At 36.3% G+C, this 17,784-nt stretch overlaps 1 protein-coding gene across 1 annotated transcript in view; it reads left to right on the plus strand.

Annotated features, from left to right (window-relative positions):
- Positions 1-17,784, plus strand: part of PRKDC (protein kinase, DNA-activated, catalytic subunit) — a gene marked incomplete at its 5' end in the record, with an annotated part of 203,039 nt that overhangs the window by 44,767 nt on the left and 140,488 nt on the right. The window contains 5 exons of the mRNA XM_081110966.1: positions 3,863-3,969; positions 10,735-10,825; positions 11,607-11,770; positions 12,445-12,597; positions 15,560-15,667. Of these exons, the coding sequence (XP_080967092.1) occupies positions 3,863-3,969; positions 10,735-10,825; positions 11,607-11,770; positions 12,445-12,597; positions 15,560-15,667 (623 nt within the window). The remainder of the gene's footprint in view (positions 1-3,862; positions 3,970-10,734; positions 10,826-11,606; positions 11,771-12,444; positions 12,598-15,559; positions 15,668-17,784) is intronic.

Genomic DNA, 17,784 nt, shown 5'->3' on the forward strand with positions numbered 1-17,784 from the left:
CTTATTTGCAGACGACATGATATTATACATACAAAACCCTAGAGACTCCATCAAAAAGCTACTAGACTTAATACATGAATTTGGCAATGTAGCAGGATACAAAATTAACCCCAAGAAATCTGAGGCATTTCTATACACCAATAGTGAACTTTCAGAAAGAGAGATTATAAAAACAATCCCGTTTATCATCGCACCAAAAAAATTAAGCTACCTAGGAATAAACTTAACTAAAGAGGTAAAAGACCTCTACTCAGAAAACTACAGGACGTTGAAAAAAGATATAGAGGAAGACATAAACAGATGGAAGAACATACCGTGTTCATGGATTGGTAGAATCAACATCATTAAAATGTCCATACTACCCAAAGCAATCTATAAATTCAACGCACTTCCCATTAAAATACCAACGGCATACTTCAGAGATATAGAACGAACTCTCCAAAAATTCATCTGGAATAAAAAAAGACCCCGAATAGCTACAGCAATCCTGAAAAAGACCAAAGTAGGTGGGATCTCAATACCAGATATCAAGTTGTATTACAAAGCCACTGTTCTCAAAACTGCCTGGTACTGGCACAAGAATAGGCATATAGATCAATGGAATAGAATAGAGAGCCCAGAAATCGGCCCGAACCAATATGCTCAATTAATATTTGACAAAGGAGGCAAGAACATACAATGGAGCCAAGATAGTCTCTTCAATAAATGGTGTTGGGAAAATTGGACAGATATATGCAAGAAAATGAAACTAGACCACCAACTTACACCATACACAAAAATAAACTCAAAATGGATAAAGGACTTAAATGTACGACAGGAAACCATAAAAATTCTAGAAGAATTCAAAGGCAACAAAATCTCAGACATATGCCGAAGCAATTTCTTCACTGATACAGCTCCTAGGGCACTTGAAACTAAAGAGAAAATGAACAAATGGGACTACATCAAAATAAAAAGCTTCTGCACAGCAAAAGAAAACATCAACAAAACAACGAGAAAACCCACTGTGTGGGAAAACATATTTGCCAATGACATATCTGATAAGGGCCTAATCTCCAAAATTTATAGGGAACTCATACAACTCAACAAAAGGAAGATAAACAATCCAATCAAAAAATGGGCAAAGGACCTAAATAGACACCTTTCAAAAGAGGACATTCAGAAAGCCAAGAGACATATGAAAACATGCTCAAAGTCACTAATCATCCGAGAGATGCAAATCAAAACAACAATGAGGTACCATCTCACACCTGTCAGAATGGCTATCATCAATAAATCAACAAACGACAAGTGCTGGAGAGGATGTGGAGAAAAAGGAACACTTGTGCACTGCTGGTGGGAATGCAGACTGGTGCAGCCACTATGGAAGACAGTATGGAGTTTCCTCAAAAAACTTCAAATGGAACTCCCATTTGACCCTGTGATCCCACTTCTAGGAATATATCCCAAGAAACCAGAAACACCAATCAGAAAGGATATATGCACCCCTATGTTCATAGCAGCACAATTCACCATAGCTAAGATCTGGAAACAGCCTAAGTGCCCATCAGTAGATGAATGGATTAGAAAACTGTGGTACATCTACACGATGGAATACTATGCTGCTCTAAAAAGGAAGGAACTCTTACCATTTGCAACGTCATGGATGGAACTGGAGAGCATTATGCTAAGTGAAATAAGCCAGTCAATGCAGGAAAAATACCACATGATCTCACTCATTCATGGATAATAGAGACCATTATAAACTTTTGAACAATAATAGATACAGAGGCAGAGCTGCCTCAAACAGATTGTCAAACTGCAGCGGGAAGGCCAGGGAGGGTTGGGGGGCAGGAGGTAGGTCGGTAAGAGATCAACTAAAGGACTTGTATGCATGCATATAAGCATAACCAGTGGACATAAGACATTGGGGGATAGGGGAGGCTAGGGGACTGTCTAGGGCGGGGGGATAAAATGGACACATATGTAATACCCTTTGTAATACTTTAAGCAATAAATTAAAATAAATAAATAAAAAAAAAAGAAAAAAGAAAAATTCTGGAGATGGATAGTGGTGAGCACAACATTGTGACTGTTGTCAATGCCATTTAATTGTATACTTAAAATAGTTAAAAGAATACATCTTATGTTATACATTTTATACCACAATAGAAGCTTATGAAAAGTATGTTAACTTCCTGGCCTAGTAAGCCTGAATTAGTATAGCAAAAAAAGACTCAAGTAGAATAAAATGTATACTGTATTATGCTGAACACTGGTAGAAAAAAAATATATTTCTTTTTTTAAACCCAGATTTTTAAACTTGCCTCATGTACCAAAGATGTACCTGAATTATGTGAACATGGATTCCTAAAATGCTTCTGAGCTAGTCTCTGTAAGATTTTTTTAAAACTCTGGCTCATTTACAACATTATAAGCAGTATCCTTATTTTCAGAAAAACTTAGGAACATTCACTTTATGTAAATTTATTAATTTGTATAAATAAGTCAGAACAGATTTTAAATTTAAGGGACTTTATAATCTAATGTATTAATACCCTCCAAATATAGGAGAACATTAGACACATAAGGAACGAAGTAAAAGCCTTTCTCAAATCAGGCTAATAGACACACAGGCAAATGCAGAGCTTATAGCTTTAATGCTGCAATTTGGATCATAGCTCAAGAGACACAAGACACCAACAAAACACTGAGCAGTTCAAATATTAAAGAGCTGTTTTTCCCTGTGTACAAAATTAACTAATTTGAGCTACAAAATAATAATAATAAAAAGACACTGAAAAACAAATGCTCTTTTTCATCTCTGGCCCAATAGAGAAGAAATCTCTAGAATCTCTCTACAGAAGTTTACCAAATGGTCAGTAGACCATAAACTCAAATTCTCAGACATTACTCCCATCCATGGGGACCAGCTGATTGGGCATAAGCAAACCAAAAGCATGAAATCATGTAAAGGCAGGAACTAGGTTAGCAGAAAGCTGGGCAAAGTTCTGTTGTCATTTGGGATTCATTTCTAGGAGCCAAGAAGATAGGCTGGGGTTAAACCTGTGAGGTGTGTATCCTTTAGCTGTGCAGTTTACCTGTCTCTGTCAGCAAATCTAGGCTTCTCCAGAACCAGTGAAAGATAACTTTATAGCTATGAAATTATGACTGTGCTGATATAAATGAACACGTATCAGAGATTTTATTTAACTCAATAGCTAATTAAAGGGATTAGTAGGATGTTAAGGCTGGTTTCTATAACCTGAATCTAGTCCGGAGAATACATTAGAAAACTCAAATAGAGGGACAGTGTACAAAATTACTGGCATATAATTTTAAAAACGTTTAAATCATTAAATGCAAGGAAACACTGAAGAGCTGTTTCAGTTTAAAAGATCCTAAAGAAGCAAACAACAAAATGTAATATGGTCCTGAACTTGGGATCAATGCTAGAACCTGAATGGGACTAAGGATTAATTATGGGCAATGTCTCAAGGACTTTGTCCTGAATTGGATAGTTATGTGGTTATGTAGAGAAATACTTTTTAATAATCACAAACTTATATAAAGTTAGGATGTATAGTGTAAAACTTTTCTTTCCTGAAGCCCCATTACCTCTGATTATTACTTTAGTGTGTTTCCTGCCCAATCTCTGGAATTAGACACTTCTTCAAGGAATCATTTCTTTTTGTAGATAATGATATTTAAAACTAAGACAACCACTATTAATATATTTTTGTTTTAGAAACTTAGTAATTTTTAATCATAATTAAAATTAGGATTTTAATGTCTTGATTTGATAATATAGTATGTCGCCCTAATATTAATCAAGTCAATGAATGATTGCTATTTAAAATTCATTTTTGTTTTCTGTTGATAGGTGAGAACAAGAATAACTGGGAAGTATCAGCACTTTCTCGGGCTGCCCAGAAAGGATTTAATAAAGTTGTGTTGAAGCATCTGAAAAACACAAAGAACATATTATCAGTAAGAAATCCTTTGTATTTTCTTTACCTTAAATAATGCAAAGATCAGATTGTAATGCTTGTGAAAAGTAAGAATCTTTATTTAAAATCTTAGTGTTATATATAAATTAGAATACGGCATAGAAATAATCTCACTATATTTTTAGCAATAAAAGTGTAGCTAAATTATTTAGTTTACCGTCTTGATCTTGTTTTCCTGTTTGTCTCCATCTTTAAGTATAGTTAGTGGATAATAAAAAGTAATCAGTTCAAAATCAGTAAACTGTAGGAATACTGATATTATAAAAGATTGATTTATTTACTGATTGGATCTTAACACATTGCGGACCAGTAGTTTTATTGCTAGCTTTACTCAGTGGCCAGATAAGTTCTGTTGAACGAGTACAAAAAACGTTTTATAGAAATGTTAAAGGCACGCTTTAAAATTAAATACCCATTGCATTTTGAAGTTATTTATTACATGTTCTTACATGCTAATATCTTTTTGAAGAATTTTTGTGATTGGTCACAAACCTTAGAACAGAAAACACAAGAATTCTCATGATCCGTCTGCAATGTGTTAAGTATATAATGTTGTCAAGTTCAAGTCATGTCAGTATTTTTTTATCATGTTAATTTATTGATAGCATTTTTCAGATATGGCTTGTAATATAATTGGAAAAAATGATGTAAATAGAGAAAATTGGATTAGTATATAGGTATAAAGTGAAAATTAAAATTTGAAAAACTTAGAAAATATTTTAAAATTAAATTTATTGTGGTGACATGGGTGAATAAAATCATATGTGTTTCTGGTATAGAATTCTATAATACATCATCTGCATTTTGCACTGTGTGTTTACCACTCAAAGTGAACTCTCTTTTCATCACCATAGATTTGACCCTCTTTTTCCTTTGCTACCTTCCTTCCACCCCATTTCCCTCTGGTAACCACCATACTGTTGCCTGCTATCTATGAGTTTTTGTTTGTCTCTTGGTCTTATTTGTTCATTTGTTGTTTTCAATTTTATATCCTTCATATGAGTGAAATCATATGGTTCTTGACTTTTTCTGTTTGACTTACTTCACTTAGCATGATATTCTCAAGGTCCATCCATGTTGTTGCAAATGGCAGTATTTCATGTTTTCTGTGGCTGAAGATTATTTATTGTATATGCTTACCACATCTTATTTATTCAGTCATTTATTGAAGGACATTTTGGTTGTTTCCACATCTTGGCCACTGTGAATAATGCTGCAATGAACATAGGGGTGCACGTATCTTTATGAATGAATGTTTTCAAGTTTTTCAGGTAGACACCCAGTCATATGGTAACTCTATACTTTTTTGAGGAACCTCTATACCAGAGGTTGCCAACCTTTTGGACCTCACGGACCACCAGTGGTCCACGGACCACCTGTTGGCAACTGCTGCTCTATACTGTTTTCAATAGTGGCTATATCAGTTTACTAGTATATCCCCATCATCAACATAGGGATTCCTTGTTCTCCACAATCTCTCCAACACTTGTTATTACTTGTTTTGTTGATGATAGCCATTGTAACAGGTGTGAGGTGGTGTCTCATGGTAGTATTTTTTTAAAAGTGTGTTTTTATTAATTTGAAAGAGAGAGGAAGGGAAAGGGATGGAGAGATAGAAACATTGATTGGCTGCCTCCTGCAACACCCCATACTGGAGATCGAGCCGATAGCCCGGGCATGTGCCCTGACTGGGATACGAACAAGCAACCTCTTGGTTCATTGGTTGATGCTCCAGCACTGAGCAACACTGGCTGGGCTCTCATGGTGGTTTTGATTTTCATTTCCCTAATAGCTAGTGAAGGTGAGGATCTTTCCACATGTCTGTTGGCCATTGTATGTCTTGAGAGAAGTGACTGTTCTCCTCTGCCCATTTTTTAATTGGATTTTTTGTTTTTTATTGCTGAGTTGTTTATATATTTTGGATATTAACCCTTTACCGGAGGTATTGTTTGCAAATATCTTCTCTCATTTGGTTGGTTCCCTTTTTGTTTTGTTGATGGTTTTTTGCCAGGAGCTGGTCCATTCTTGCTGTTTCAAGGGACCTGGCATATATGGCATACTGTTCTTAATATGTTTGCTCACCTTCTTGGCACTATGTGTTTTAACCAAGGTCTCTGATAAAGGTTGTTTCCCCAGGTAGGGATTTTCCCCTGAAGTTAGGGAGGGAATAAAACCTCTTAACTAAGTGCCAGGTGGGAAATTAATCACTTTAACTACGAATAATCATGCTTAAGCTACATAATCTTTACTCCCTGGAATGGAGATAAGAAACGCCCTAATCTTTGGAATAGAGGTTGATAGGATTGGAATCAACTGGTATAAATACAGTTGAAACAAGACAACAGCAGACAGAACTTAGGAGACAGAGAGGAGAGACAGAAATTGGCATAGAACCTACACAGAAAGTTCTCTAGAGACAGAAGAACTTCGCTGGAGAGAACATGGCAAAAGATCCTGGACTGAACCTGACTACAGAAATTGGCAAGAGAATCTGACTAGAACCTGGTGACTGAACCTGGCTGGAGAACCTGGACAGAACCTGGCTGGAGAACCTAGCAAGAGACCATGGACACAGAACCTGGCTGGAGATCCTAACCAGAACTTCTCTGGAGATCGAGACCAGGACTTGGCTGGAGATCCTGGCTAGGCTGCTGATCAACTGAACGCTGTCTCCGTGTCATTCCTTCTTCGCCGACTCCGTCCACACTTTTGGGGACCCCTGGACCTGCTGGGGTTGGACCCCAGCAGTTTTTCTGCTTTTTAGTTTGATGTATCTCATTCATTTACTTTTGCCTTTATTTTCCCGACCTTTGATGGCAAGTTCATAAAACCCTCTTTAAGACCAAGGTCTATAACTTTACTACCTACGTTTTCTTCTATGTTGTTTATCGTTTCAGGTCTTATAATTAGATCTTTGATACATTTTGAGTTAATTTTTGTGTATGGTGATAACAGTCTAGTTTTATTCTTTTTCACGTGGCTTTTCCATTTTTCCAGCACCATTTACTGAAGAGTTTTTCTTTTCTTCATTGATGTTTTGGCTCCTTTGCCCAAAATTATTTGTCCAGGCTCTGGCTGGATAGCTTAGTTGGTTAGAGCGTCGTCCCTATACACCGGCGTTGTGGGTTTGATGTTCTGTCAGGTCTCATGTAAGAGTTAGCCAATGGCCGAAACCGGTTTGGCTCAGTGGATAGAGCGTCGGCCTGTGGACTGAAGGGTCCTGGGTTCGATTCCGGTCAAGGGCATGTACCTGGGTTGCGGGCACATCCCCAGTGGGAGATGTGTAGGAGGCGGCTGATCGATGTTTCTCTCCCATCGATGTTTCTGGCTCTCTATCTCTCTCTCCCTTCCTCTCTGTGAAAAATCAATAAAATATATTAAAAAAATAAAATTAAAAAAAAAAAGAGTTAGCCAATGAATTCATAAATAAAATGGAAAAATCTCTCTCTCCCACTCCCTCTCTCTCTAATTTATTTATTTGATAAACAATTATTTTCCCATATACATGTGATTTATGTCTGGGCTCTCAATTCTGTTCCATTGGTCTGTGTGTCTGTTTTTCTGTCAATATAATGCTGTTTTGATTATTGTTGCTTTGTAGTATAAAATTTTGAAAAAATATTACTGTCTAGAATTGATAATGCATACGCCAGGGTAAACTCTTCCCACCTTATTATTTTTGATAGCTTTTGATTGAGAGACTTGAATGATCTTAGAAATGGTTGTCTAATTTTTAAAAATTATTTGATCACATATTGATAAAACAAGATGAAAGTATTTGAGCTTATCTCCAGTTTTGCAAATACAATCTCTTTGTAGATACACAGTCTCCGCTCCCTAGCACCCCAGGTGATTTCAGTGCTAGGCCACACTGCTTCTCCTTGTTGATGTTTTCACTGTGGTGTAGTGATGGGTAACACTGTTGGTTCCTTAGCACTTTTGGACCCTTGAGTACACATTTTTTAAATATTCTGTGTGATGAAACAGGGAGTCTGCCGAAAGCAATCTGCTGCATAGTGAAGTGTGACAGTTGTCTTCAAGAAAAGCACTTGTGTGATGCTTTCTTTGAGCTTTGAACTAATGTAGCCACTTTTTTTCAAGAACACCATATTTATTTGAAAGAACAAATGACAGACATACCAGTCGATGTAGCTCAGTGGTTGAGTGTCGACCTATGAACCAGGAGGTCATGGTTCAATTCCTGGTCAGGGCACATGCCCGGGTTGCTGTATCAATCCCCAGTGTAGGGCATGCAAGAGGCAGCCAATTGATTCTCTCTCATCATTGGTGTTTCTATCTTGTTCTCCCTCTCCCTCCCTCTCCAAAGTCAAGAAAAATATATTTAAAAAAAGAAGAAAGTTAAAATTTTGGAAAACTTATAACCATCCCCATGAACTTGACAGCTCTTCAATACTTAAAAGATTTTTCTCAATCCAATTAAGTAAAGGGCAAAGGACCTGAATAGACATTTCTCCAAAGAGGACATACAGATGGCCAAAAGACATATGCAAAAATGTTCAAAGTCACTAATCATCAGATAGATCAGCAAATTAAAACTATAATGAGATATCACCTCACACCTGCCAGAATAGCTACCATCAATACATCAACAAGCAGTAGTGCTGACAGGGATACGGAGAACAGAACCCTAGAACACTGCTGGTAGGAGTGCAGACTTGTGTAGCCACTGTGGAAAACAGTATGGAGTTTTCTCAAAATATTAAAAATTGGAACTGCCGTTTGACCCAGCGATCCCACTTCTGAGAATATATCCTAAGAATTCCAAGACACCAATCAGAAAAAATATATGCACCCTTATGTTCATAACAGCATTATTTACAATAGCTAATATTTGAAAATAGCCCAAGTGCCCATCGGTAGATGAGTAGATAAAAAAGCTGTGCTACATTTACCCAATGGAATGTGACAGCATGGATGGACCTTGAGACTATTATGTTAAGTGAAATGAGCCAGTTAGAGAAAGACAAACATCACAAGATCTTGCTTATTTGTGGAATCTAATGAACAAAATAAACTGATGAACAAAGCAGGTCCAGAGGCATGGATATATGGGATAGAATAACAGACCTCAGTGGGGAGGGTGATCCACTCTGAGAGATTAACCCAAGAACATGTATGCATGTATACATAACCCATGGACACAGACAAATAGTGTGGGGAAGGCCTGGGGAGGGGAGGGGTTTGATGAAGGGCAAAATTGGGGGGCATCTGTAGTACTGGCAACAATAACAACAAAAGGAAGCACCCCTGGCAATGTTCTGATGACATTTGTGGTAATATTAACAAGTGACTTTTTTTTGCATATATAATCAAATGTTTTAATATTTGGTAGATATCAATAACCCAGTGAACCAGTAACTTCAGATGAACAATATTTTTTTTAAAATATATTTTATTGATTTTTTTACAGAGAGGAAGGGAGAGAGATAGAGAGTTAGAAACATCGATGAGAGAGAAACATCGGTCAGCTGCCTCCTGCACATCTCCTACTGGGGATGTGCCCGCAACCCAGGTACATGCCCTTGACCGGAATCGAACCTGGGACCTTTCAGTCCGCAGGCCGACGCTCTATCCACTGAGCCAAACCGGTTTCGGCAGATGAACAATATTTTATGTTACCAAATCATGCAAGGGTAAAAAATCCACTCGAAGTGCAAGATAAACCAATGGATTTTAGTGTAATAGAGTGTATAAAATTTATTGATAAAGTTTCTGGTTCCTCATTTTAACTAATCTTTAAGGAACTAGCACTTGTTAGTGTTGGTGTACTATCAAAGAATAATCATAGCTATCTGAAAGGAACAACAAAATACGACTCCCTCCTTCTATAGCTTCCTACTGTAGCCCTAACAACATGCCATAAGAGCTGTCTTCTAGCAAGCCAGAAAATAATTTGCACAAATGTGAAACAATGCCGCTTTAAGGTTTTTGTTTGTTTATTTGGAAAATACAGGGTGGGGCAAAAGTAGGTTTATAGTTGTTTATATGGAAAATAATACAATAATTAATAAATAATTCAAGAATAAACTGTTTTGCATACTCACAACTGTACACCTATTTTGCCCATCCTGTATAGTTACTTTTTTTTTTAATATATTTTATTGATTTTTTACAGAGAGGAAGGGAGAGGGATAGAGAGTTAGAAACATCGATGAGAGAGAAACATTGATCGGCCGCCTCCTGCACACTTCCCACTGGGGATGTGCCCACAACTGAGGTACATGCCCTTGACTGGAATCGAACCTGGGACTTTTCAGTCTGCAGGCCGACGCTCTATCCACTGAGCCAAACCGGCCACGGCCTGTATAGTTACTTTTTCTAAAAACATGTTATCTGTTAACATGTAATGGGTTTCGTTTTTTAAAATAAAATAATTATGTAAATAATTTCTAAGACTTAACTTCTAATATGATAAATATTGATAAATATGACCAACATTATAGCTCTTTGGGGAATCCTTAGTAACTTTTAAGGGTGTGACAGGTTCTGCTGAAACTTTGGAATCGCTGGCCTAGGAAATGGACATGTAACTGGAATATTTAGAAGAGATGTTTCTTCTTTTCATGAATTTGCAATAACATTAACAGTAGTACTGTGTAGGATACAGTGGACCACTGGGAAACATGAACAATAAAAAGAGTTGTAAAATTGTTTTTCTTTCCTCTCATAAATCTCTTTAATTTTTAACTCAGTTATCACATGTAATGCGATTGTTCCATTGCAGAATGAAGCACTGTCCTTAGAAGAAATAAGGATTAGAGTAGTACAAATGCTTGGCACTCTAGGAGGGCAAGTAAGCAAAAATCTTGTAACAGGTAAATGAACTTTTAATTAAAATAAATTAACCTCTGTAGATGTATTTGCCCTTTAATTTAGATGTATACAGATCATGGTATATTCTCATGTTTATCCTATATGTGATTTACATATTTTCAAATAAGATTACAAAGAATAATTGCCTAATGAAGTGCTTTGATTGTACCATGCAATCTGATACAGTAACAGGGAAAATGTTCTAGTTTGGTTATTAAACGTTTATTTTTCATTTTGAAACAATCTAATTTGACATTCTTTTTTATATTAAGTGTTTCAGGAATTCAGTATTCTTTAAACACGATATTCTTAATTTTGGATATTTTTAGAGTGTTTTTAATGAGAATTAACATTTCGTTTAGCAAAATTCATCTATTTTTACATTTGAAATTTTATATTAAATATACTAGTGACTTTTGGTTATTTAGGAAAAAACAGCCTATATTGGGAAAATAAGTGTTTTAAAGAGATTTTTAATAAGAGCATTATTTACTTGTAATTTTTCCACAGATTACCTTAAATCTTTGCTGAAAGTGAAAATTCAACACCCCAGATTATTAGACTTATTTAAAAATAATATTACTTTAAATTAAATTCAAAAATAGTATATCAGTGATTTCTAATGTTGTAGTTACAGGTGTGAAGTAACAAAAGGAATAATGAATAAAGTGCTTAACTTAAAAGTATAACAAAATACTCTGGTTTCACTAATGAATTGTAAGCAGCTAGTATGAGAATGTTTTGAATGAAAAAAAGCATACTCTTCTTAATATTTTTTAACAGCTGCATCCTCAGATGAAATGATGAAGAAATATGTAGCATGGGATAGAGAAAAAAGACTCAGTTTTTCAGTACCGTTCATGGATATGAAGCCTGTCATTTACCTGGATATATTTCTGCCTCGGGTTACAGAACTAGCTCTTTCAGCCAGTGACAGACAAACTAAAGTACTTTTTATTTTTCATTTCACTATTATTTAGAGTCTATTGGTTTTAAGACATATATTTTTTAGGGCATAGATAATATATTTCAGCCATTTTAATATTAATTTTATATTTTCTGTAATACAATAATTAGAAAATGACTTAATTATCAGAAGATATCATTGATAAATGAAAGCTAAACATAAATCATCTTAATAGATAATAACCTGGCAAAACATTAATATACCAGAAACTCTATATTAGAAAATATAGTACAAAGGGCATTTAACAGTGATTTTTCATGTGCTCGATCATCTTCTCAAGCTGGGAGATTAGAAACATATAGTCCCAAGTTTTTCTAGTAACTTGTACATTTTCAGAATGCTTCAGATATTCACTGTAGTAGTGATAATTGAAAATGTGCTAACAAATGAAGCAAAGTTCCACAATATGGCAACATTGAAGTATGTTTCTTATGACTGTCACATTGTCTAAAGTTTTTAAATTTCAATTCTTAACTCTTGGTTAAAGATCAAAGTGAACAGAAAAGCATTAATTTTATACAATAAGAAGTGCTTCTTCCAGCTAACTTATAATTTGGGCATGATAGTTTTTTTCTAAATTGAGTATCATTTATAAATATTCTTCTCTTGTTAACATGAAAACTTAAACTTTTTTGAACTCCTGGCCTATTTTAGGTTGCAGCTTGTGAACTTTTACATAGCATGGTTATGTTTATGTTGGGCAAAGCCACTCAAATACCTGAAGGTGCTCAGGGTTCCCCACCTATGTACCAACTCTATAAGCGAACTTTTCCTGTGCTACTTCGACTTGCATGTGATGTAGATCAGGTAAGTGATTGCTTTTAAATCTGAAATAGTTGCAAAAATTTTTTTAAAGTTCTGTCTAGTTCAGTGATCATCAAATTTTGCTTCACATTAGAATCACCTGGGAATCTTAAAAAAAAATACTGCTACCTGGCTGCTATCCACAGACTCTTACTTAATCCCTCAGGGATTTGACCTGGGATCGTAACTTTTAAAAACTGGCCTGGTGATTTTTCATGTGCCATAAAGTTTGGGAATCACTGTCTGGTTAGGGTTACTGAGAGTCTAGGCATCTAAAAGCTGAGTTAACTATTGCCCTCACATGTAGGGACTCACATAGCAATCATGAAAGATACTGGAAATGTTGACAAATGGCCTATTACTGCTGATATGCACAAAGTCTTACTGCTGTAATGAAGCAGAAAAGAATGGAATTCTCAGTTCATTTTATGGAGCTCACATAATCCTGATATCAGGTGCACGCATGAAAGAAGAAAACGAAAAACTCATAAGTATAGATGGGAAATTATTCAATACTAGAGGCCCGGTGCACGAAATCGTGCACTTGGGGGTCCCTCAGCCCAGCCTGCACCCTCTCGCAGTCTGGGAGCCCTTGGGGGATGTCTGACTGACAGCTTAGGCCAGCAGTGGGATATCCTTAGCGCTGCCACAGAGGTGGGAGAGGTTCCCGCCACGGCTGCTGCGCTCGCCAGCTGTGAGCCCGGCATTTAGCGTCTGCCCCCTGGTGGTCAGTACGTGTCATAGCCACTTTATCTTAGCAAAAAATATACTTCCAGATCTTTGTAAAAACACATTTTACAAACATGCATAAGTATTTCATTTTATTTTTAAAATGTAGGATGATAGCATTAAAAAATGCTTTCTTTTGTTTATAAAATTTGATTTGGATGGATTTTGTTATCACATTAAAGATGTTCAAAAAATTGTCTTTTCATAATGTTTGTATAGGAGGGGAGATTTTCCTACAAGATATTGAAGACAGAAGAAATGTGCTAATTTAGTGATAATTTGACTTTACAAATGTTTAAAACTACTGAATGGCACAAAAACCACAATTTTAATATATATGTAATGTAGGAATTTTTTTGCTACATTCTACTGAAGATGTAGATCTAAAAATGGGCAAGTGGATAAAGAACAAAAATAGACAACTCAAACAAAGAACTATATATGGCCAGTGAACTATTTAAAAATATTAACGTTTTTAATAAAGAAAAGGTAGTTAAAATGTTATTGTTTGCAGCTTTTGTCAAATATTTTAAAAGGTGACAGTGTTGATATTGCCAGCATGTAGGGAAAGGGCCCTGCAACTTCTGTCTGCTGAGAGTGTGGATTCGCACAGGCTCTCTGCAGGCAGAGCAAAAGGCTTGGTGACCTGCAGCCCTGGTCCAGCAGTTTCATTACTGCCGATGTACTCAGCAGAGTGTGCAGGACTTTTCATTGCAACTTCTTGTTAGTCACACATTAGATATACCTGCAGTTCTAATAACAGGATTTGGGTAATTGGATCATGGTATATCCATATGTGAGGTACTAGGCTAACTAATAAACATTCTGACACAGCTTATGTATTTATATGGAAAATATTCAAAATTAAGAGGAAAAGTGCTTATAAAAAGTATTTTTTACACATGTATGTGTATATACATGTATACACATATATTTAAACGTGTATAAATAAAATATTTTGAAAGTTAACAGCAATTTTAAATGTTAACAGTGGTTGCCTTACAGAGATAGGATTGTAGGTGGATGGTTTTCTATATTTTCTATAATTTCTATAAGTGATGTGTGTGTATATGTGTGCATGCATGTGTTTTCTGTGTGTAGACATACATATATAACTTATACACTAAGAATAAAACAGTGTAATTTTTTTGAAGAAGAAAGTGATGCTTTAAGTCCAGTTCAAACTATAAGGTAAGACCTTTATTTTGATTAATCCTAAAAATTGCTTCCAAGGAAGGATAGAAAGATATACTTTATAGAAAAATTCCAGCTGCAAGAGGTCTCTGTGTTGTTTGTTCTGCACCCCGAGGCATGGACGGTTTTTACAGGGTTTTTGAGTGGCGGTGTTCATGCCAAGGTGCTTCGTTCTTGAACTCAGTGTCAGTTGGGAAACAAAACTCTCCTGGGTTTGTCAGTGCTCCAGTAGGCGCCCTAGCCTCATGAGGCCCAGAAATGTGTAAGGTACAAAGATAGGGAATGCTCCCCTTCACTTTGCTGCAAACATTTTACCCTCCATGTAATGAGGATCGGGTCTGTAACCATTTGTCTAGGTAAGTGCTCTGATCCAAAAGGATAATAAGACTTCTCTTCCCTCTCCAAGATGATCACAGGGTTACACCTAAGCCACTCGGTTAAGCTCCCAAGGTTTCAGAAAGGTGAGCACTGTTTCCCTGGGTATTTCCTTTTGCAGGGGGGAACCCAGGCCTGGAAGACACCCTGGATTGTAAAAGCCAGAGACCCACAAGGCTGTCTGGCCCCTGGAGAGACTTTATTTACATTCTGGAAATTAGAGTGAGAACTCAGGATCCGTAATGTCTCCAAGGAGTCGAGATTTTTCTTCTTTCATTTGGCAGCAATGGGGAGGCAGCTGTCTTCTCCAGTGATACAAGTTTTAAGTCTGGCTTTCTCTTTGTCATTATTTACTTGTTAGTTGAATAATGATAATGTCTCTGACCCACAATACCTCAAGTGCACATTCAGGATCAAGTTAATAAAGATGAGTACTATAAAACCAATAATATTCATCCTTAATTGCCCTCTTGATTAGAAGAACAATGAGTTTTAGTATGTATATTAGGAAGAACTTGTTTATTATAGAATTTAACTAGAAAAGGAAACTAACAAAACCATGACAGTATTATCACTTAATTTTGCCTCTGCCATTTAACTGGACTCTTTTCCAACATAAAGTTACTTCAACATGAAAAAATAAACTCTCTTGGTATTTTCTCTTCAGGTGACAAGGCAACTGTTTGAGCCACTGGTTATGCAACTGATTCACTGGTTCACTAACAATAAGAAATTTGAAAGCCAGGATACTGTTGCCTTATTAGAAACGATATTGGTGAGTAAGGGTTGACTTTTTTTCTGCTGTTCCTATTTTTCTACTTATATTTGATATGTATTTAGCACTTCAAGAAGTTTATATGTATTTAGCACCTGTCAGGATATCAAAATATAGCATGTAGCTAGAACATATTTTTTCTTTTGTTTTAGAGAATTGGTGACATGCCATTTTAATAATCAGGATGCCATATTTATTTGTTTAAGTGATACTTTTAAATATCTGCAAGCAAATATTCACATTTTAATTAGTTTTCTGATTTTGGGGAGAATGGTCATAAATGTGACCAACTTGATCTTGACAATATTAAGATTGTCGTGGGGGTTGTGGGTGGAAGGCGTGAATAAAATTGTTTTTTATCAGAGCCCTTTTAGCAGTACCTATTTTAAAAATACCTCTAGTGCAGTAATTAAGGGTTATTTTTAACTCATCCAGTTTTCTCCTGCGTTCAGATTCAACAACTAAAGGGCCCTAGAACAATAGCTTAGCATTTACGTAACACTATCCTGACCTTAGAGGTAGAATCATTAAGATTTGGTCACAGGTTCACTAAAGGCAGAGAAAATGAGGTCAGCTAAAGCCTTAGTGTCTTTTGACACTTGTTTTATTATAATTTTCTGAACTTGTACAAATAACTTTACATTTGACCCATTGAATGTTATTTGATTTGATTTTACCTATTATTTACCTATAATTTTTCTTTTGCCATATACTGAGTTTGGAATCAAAAGTCCCAATTAAACGTATAGAAAGTTTGTCCAAACAAAGTCCTATCATTGCATCTTTTGCAGATTGATTCCGATTTGAATCTGTGTGTTGCTTCTGGTTGAAATAAGCCAGAGGAAACAGGGGATTTGACAAGGGCATCCAGACAAAGGGGATAAAGGCATTTGGTGCTTGGTGTGTTTATAAGAATTAGATCTGTTTTGAGTTTTGCTTGCATCGGAGCATTGTGCTGAGAAGGTGGGGCTGGGAAGGTGTGTTGGGTCAGAATAGCAGAACATTGTAGGTAGGTTTACCATACATTCTGGTTTTCCCAGGACAGTCCTGGATATGCCTGTTGTGTATGTAACTATTAAGAGCACTCCTTTCACTCTCAGAGTGGCCCTAATTGGATAGATGCCATGTTGTGGGGAGTGGAGAGTTACTGAACGTTCTTATTCGCATGGTGACATAATTATATCTATGCTTCATTTCTCTGCACTATGTACCAGTGAATCCTGCCTATAGTAAATAAATTAAATTATTTTTAAAAGTTTAACGCAGCTTTATTCTTAAAAAGCTCAGAACTAAAAATAAAAGGGCAATGGATACATAAACTGTGTAATATTCATATTGTACTACAATATTAAAAAAATAAACTAGTGATACATGTAATACCTGGATTAGTCTCAAAAACATTAAATTGATTAAAGTAAGTCAGACACAAAAGAGTAGATACAGAATGATTCCATTTACATGAAGTTCAATATAGACTATCTTCGACTGCTGGGAGCCGGTCCATCCTTGCTGTTTCAAAGGACCTGGTATATATGGCATACTGTTCTTAAAATGTTTGCTCACCTTCTTGGCACTATGTCTTTTAACCAAGGTCTCCTCTCTGAGAAAGGTTGTTTCCCCAGGTAGGGATTTTCCCCTGAAGTTAGGGAGGGAATAAAACCCCTCAACTAAGTGCCAGGCGGGTAATTAATCACTTTAACTACGAACAATCATGCTTAAGCCACATAATCTTTACTCCCTGGAATGGAGATAAGAAACGCCCTAACCTTTGTAATAGAGATTGATAGGATTGAATCAACTGGTATAAATACAGATGTAATAAGACAGCAGAACACAGAACTAAGAAGACAGAACCTACACAGAACCTAGAGACAGAAGAACTTCGCTGGAGAGAACATGGCAAAAGATCCTGGACTGAACCTGACTACAGAAATTGGCAAGAGAACCTGGTGACTGAACCTGGCCGGAGAACCTGGACAGAATCTGGCTGGAGAACCTAGCGAGGGAACATGGCTACAGAACCTGGCTGGAGAACCTGGAGAACCTAGTAAGAGAACATGGACACAGAACCTGGCTGGAGAACCTAGCAAGAGAACATGGACACAGAACCTGGCTGG

This window comes from Myotis nattereri (genome assembly GCF_964212035.1).
Source record: "Myotis nattereri genome assembly, chromosome: 17".
Taxonomy (NCBI): Eukaryota; Metazoa; Chordata; class Mammalia; order Chiroptera; family Vespertilionidae; genus Myotis; species Myotis nattereri.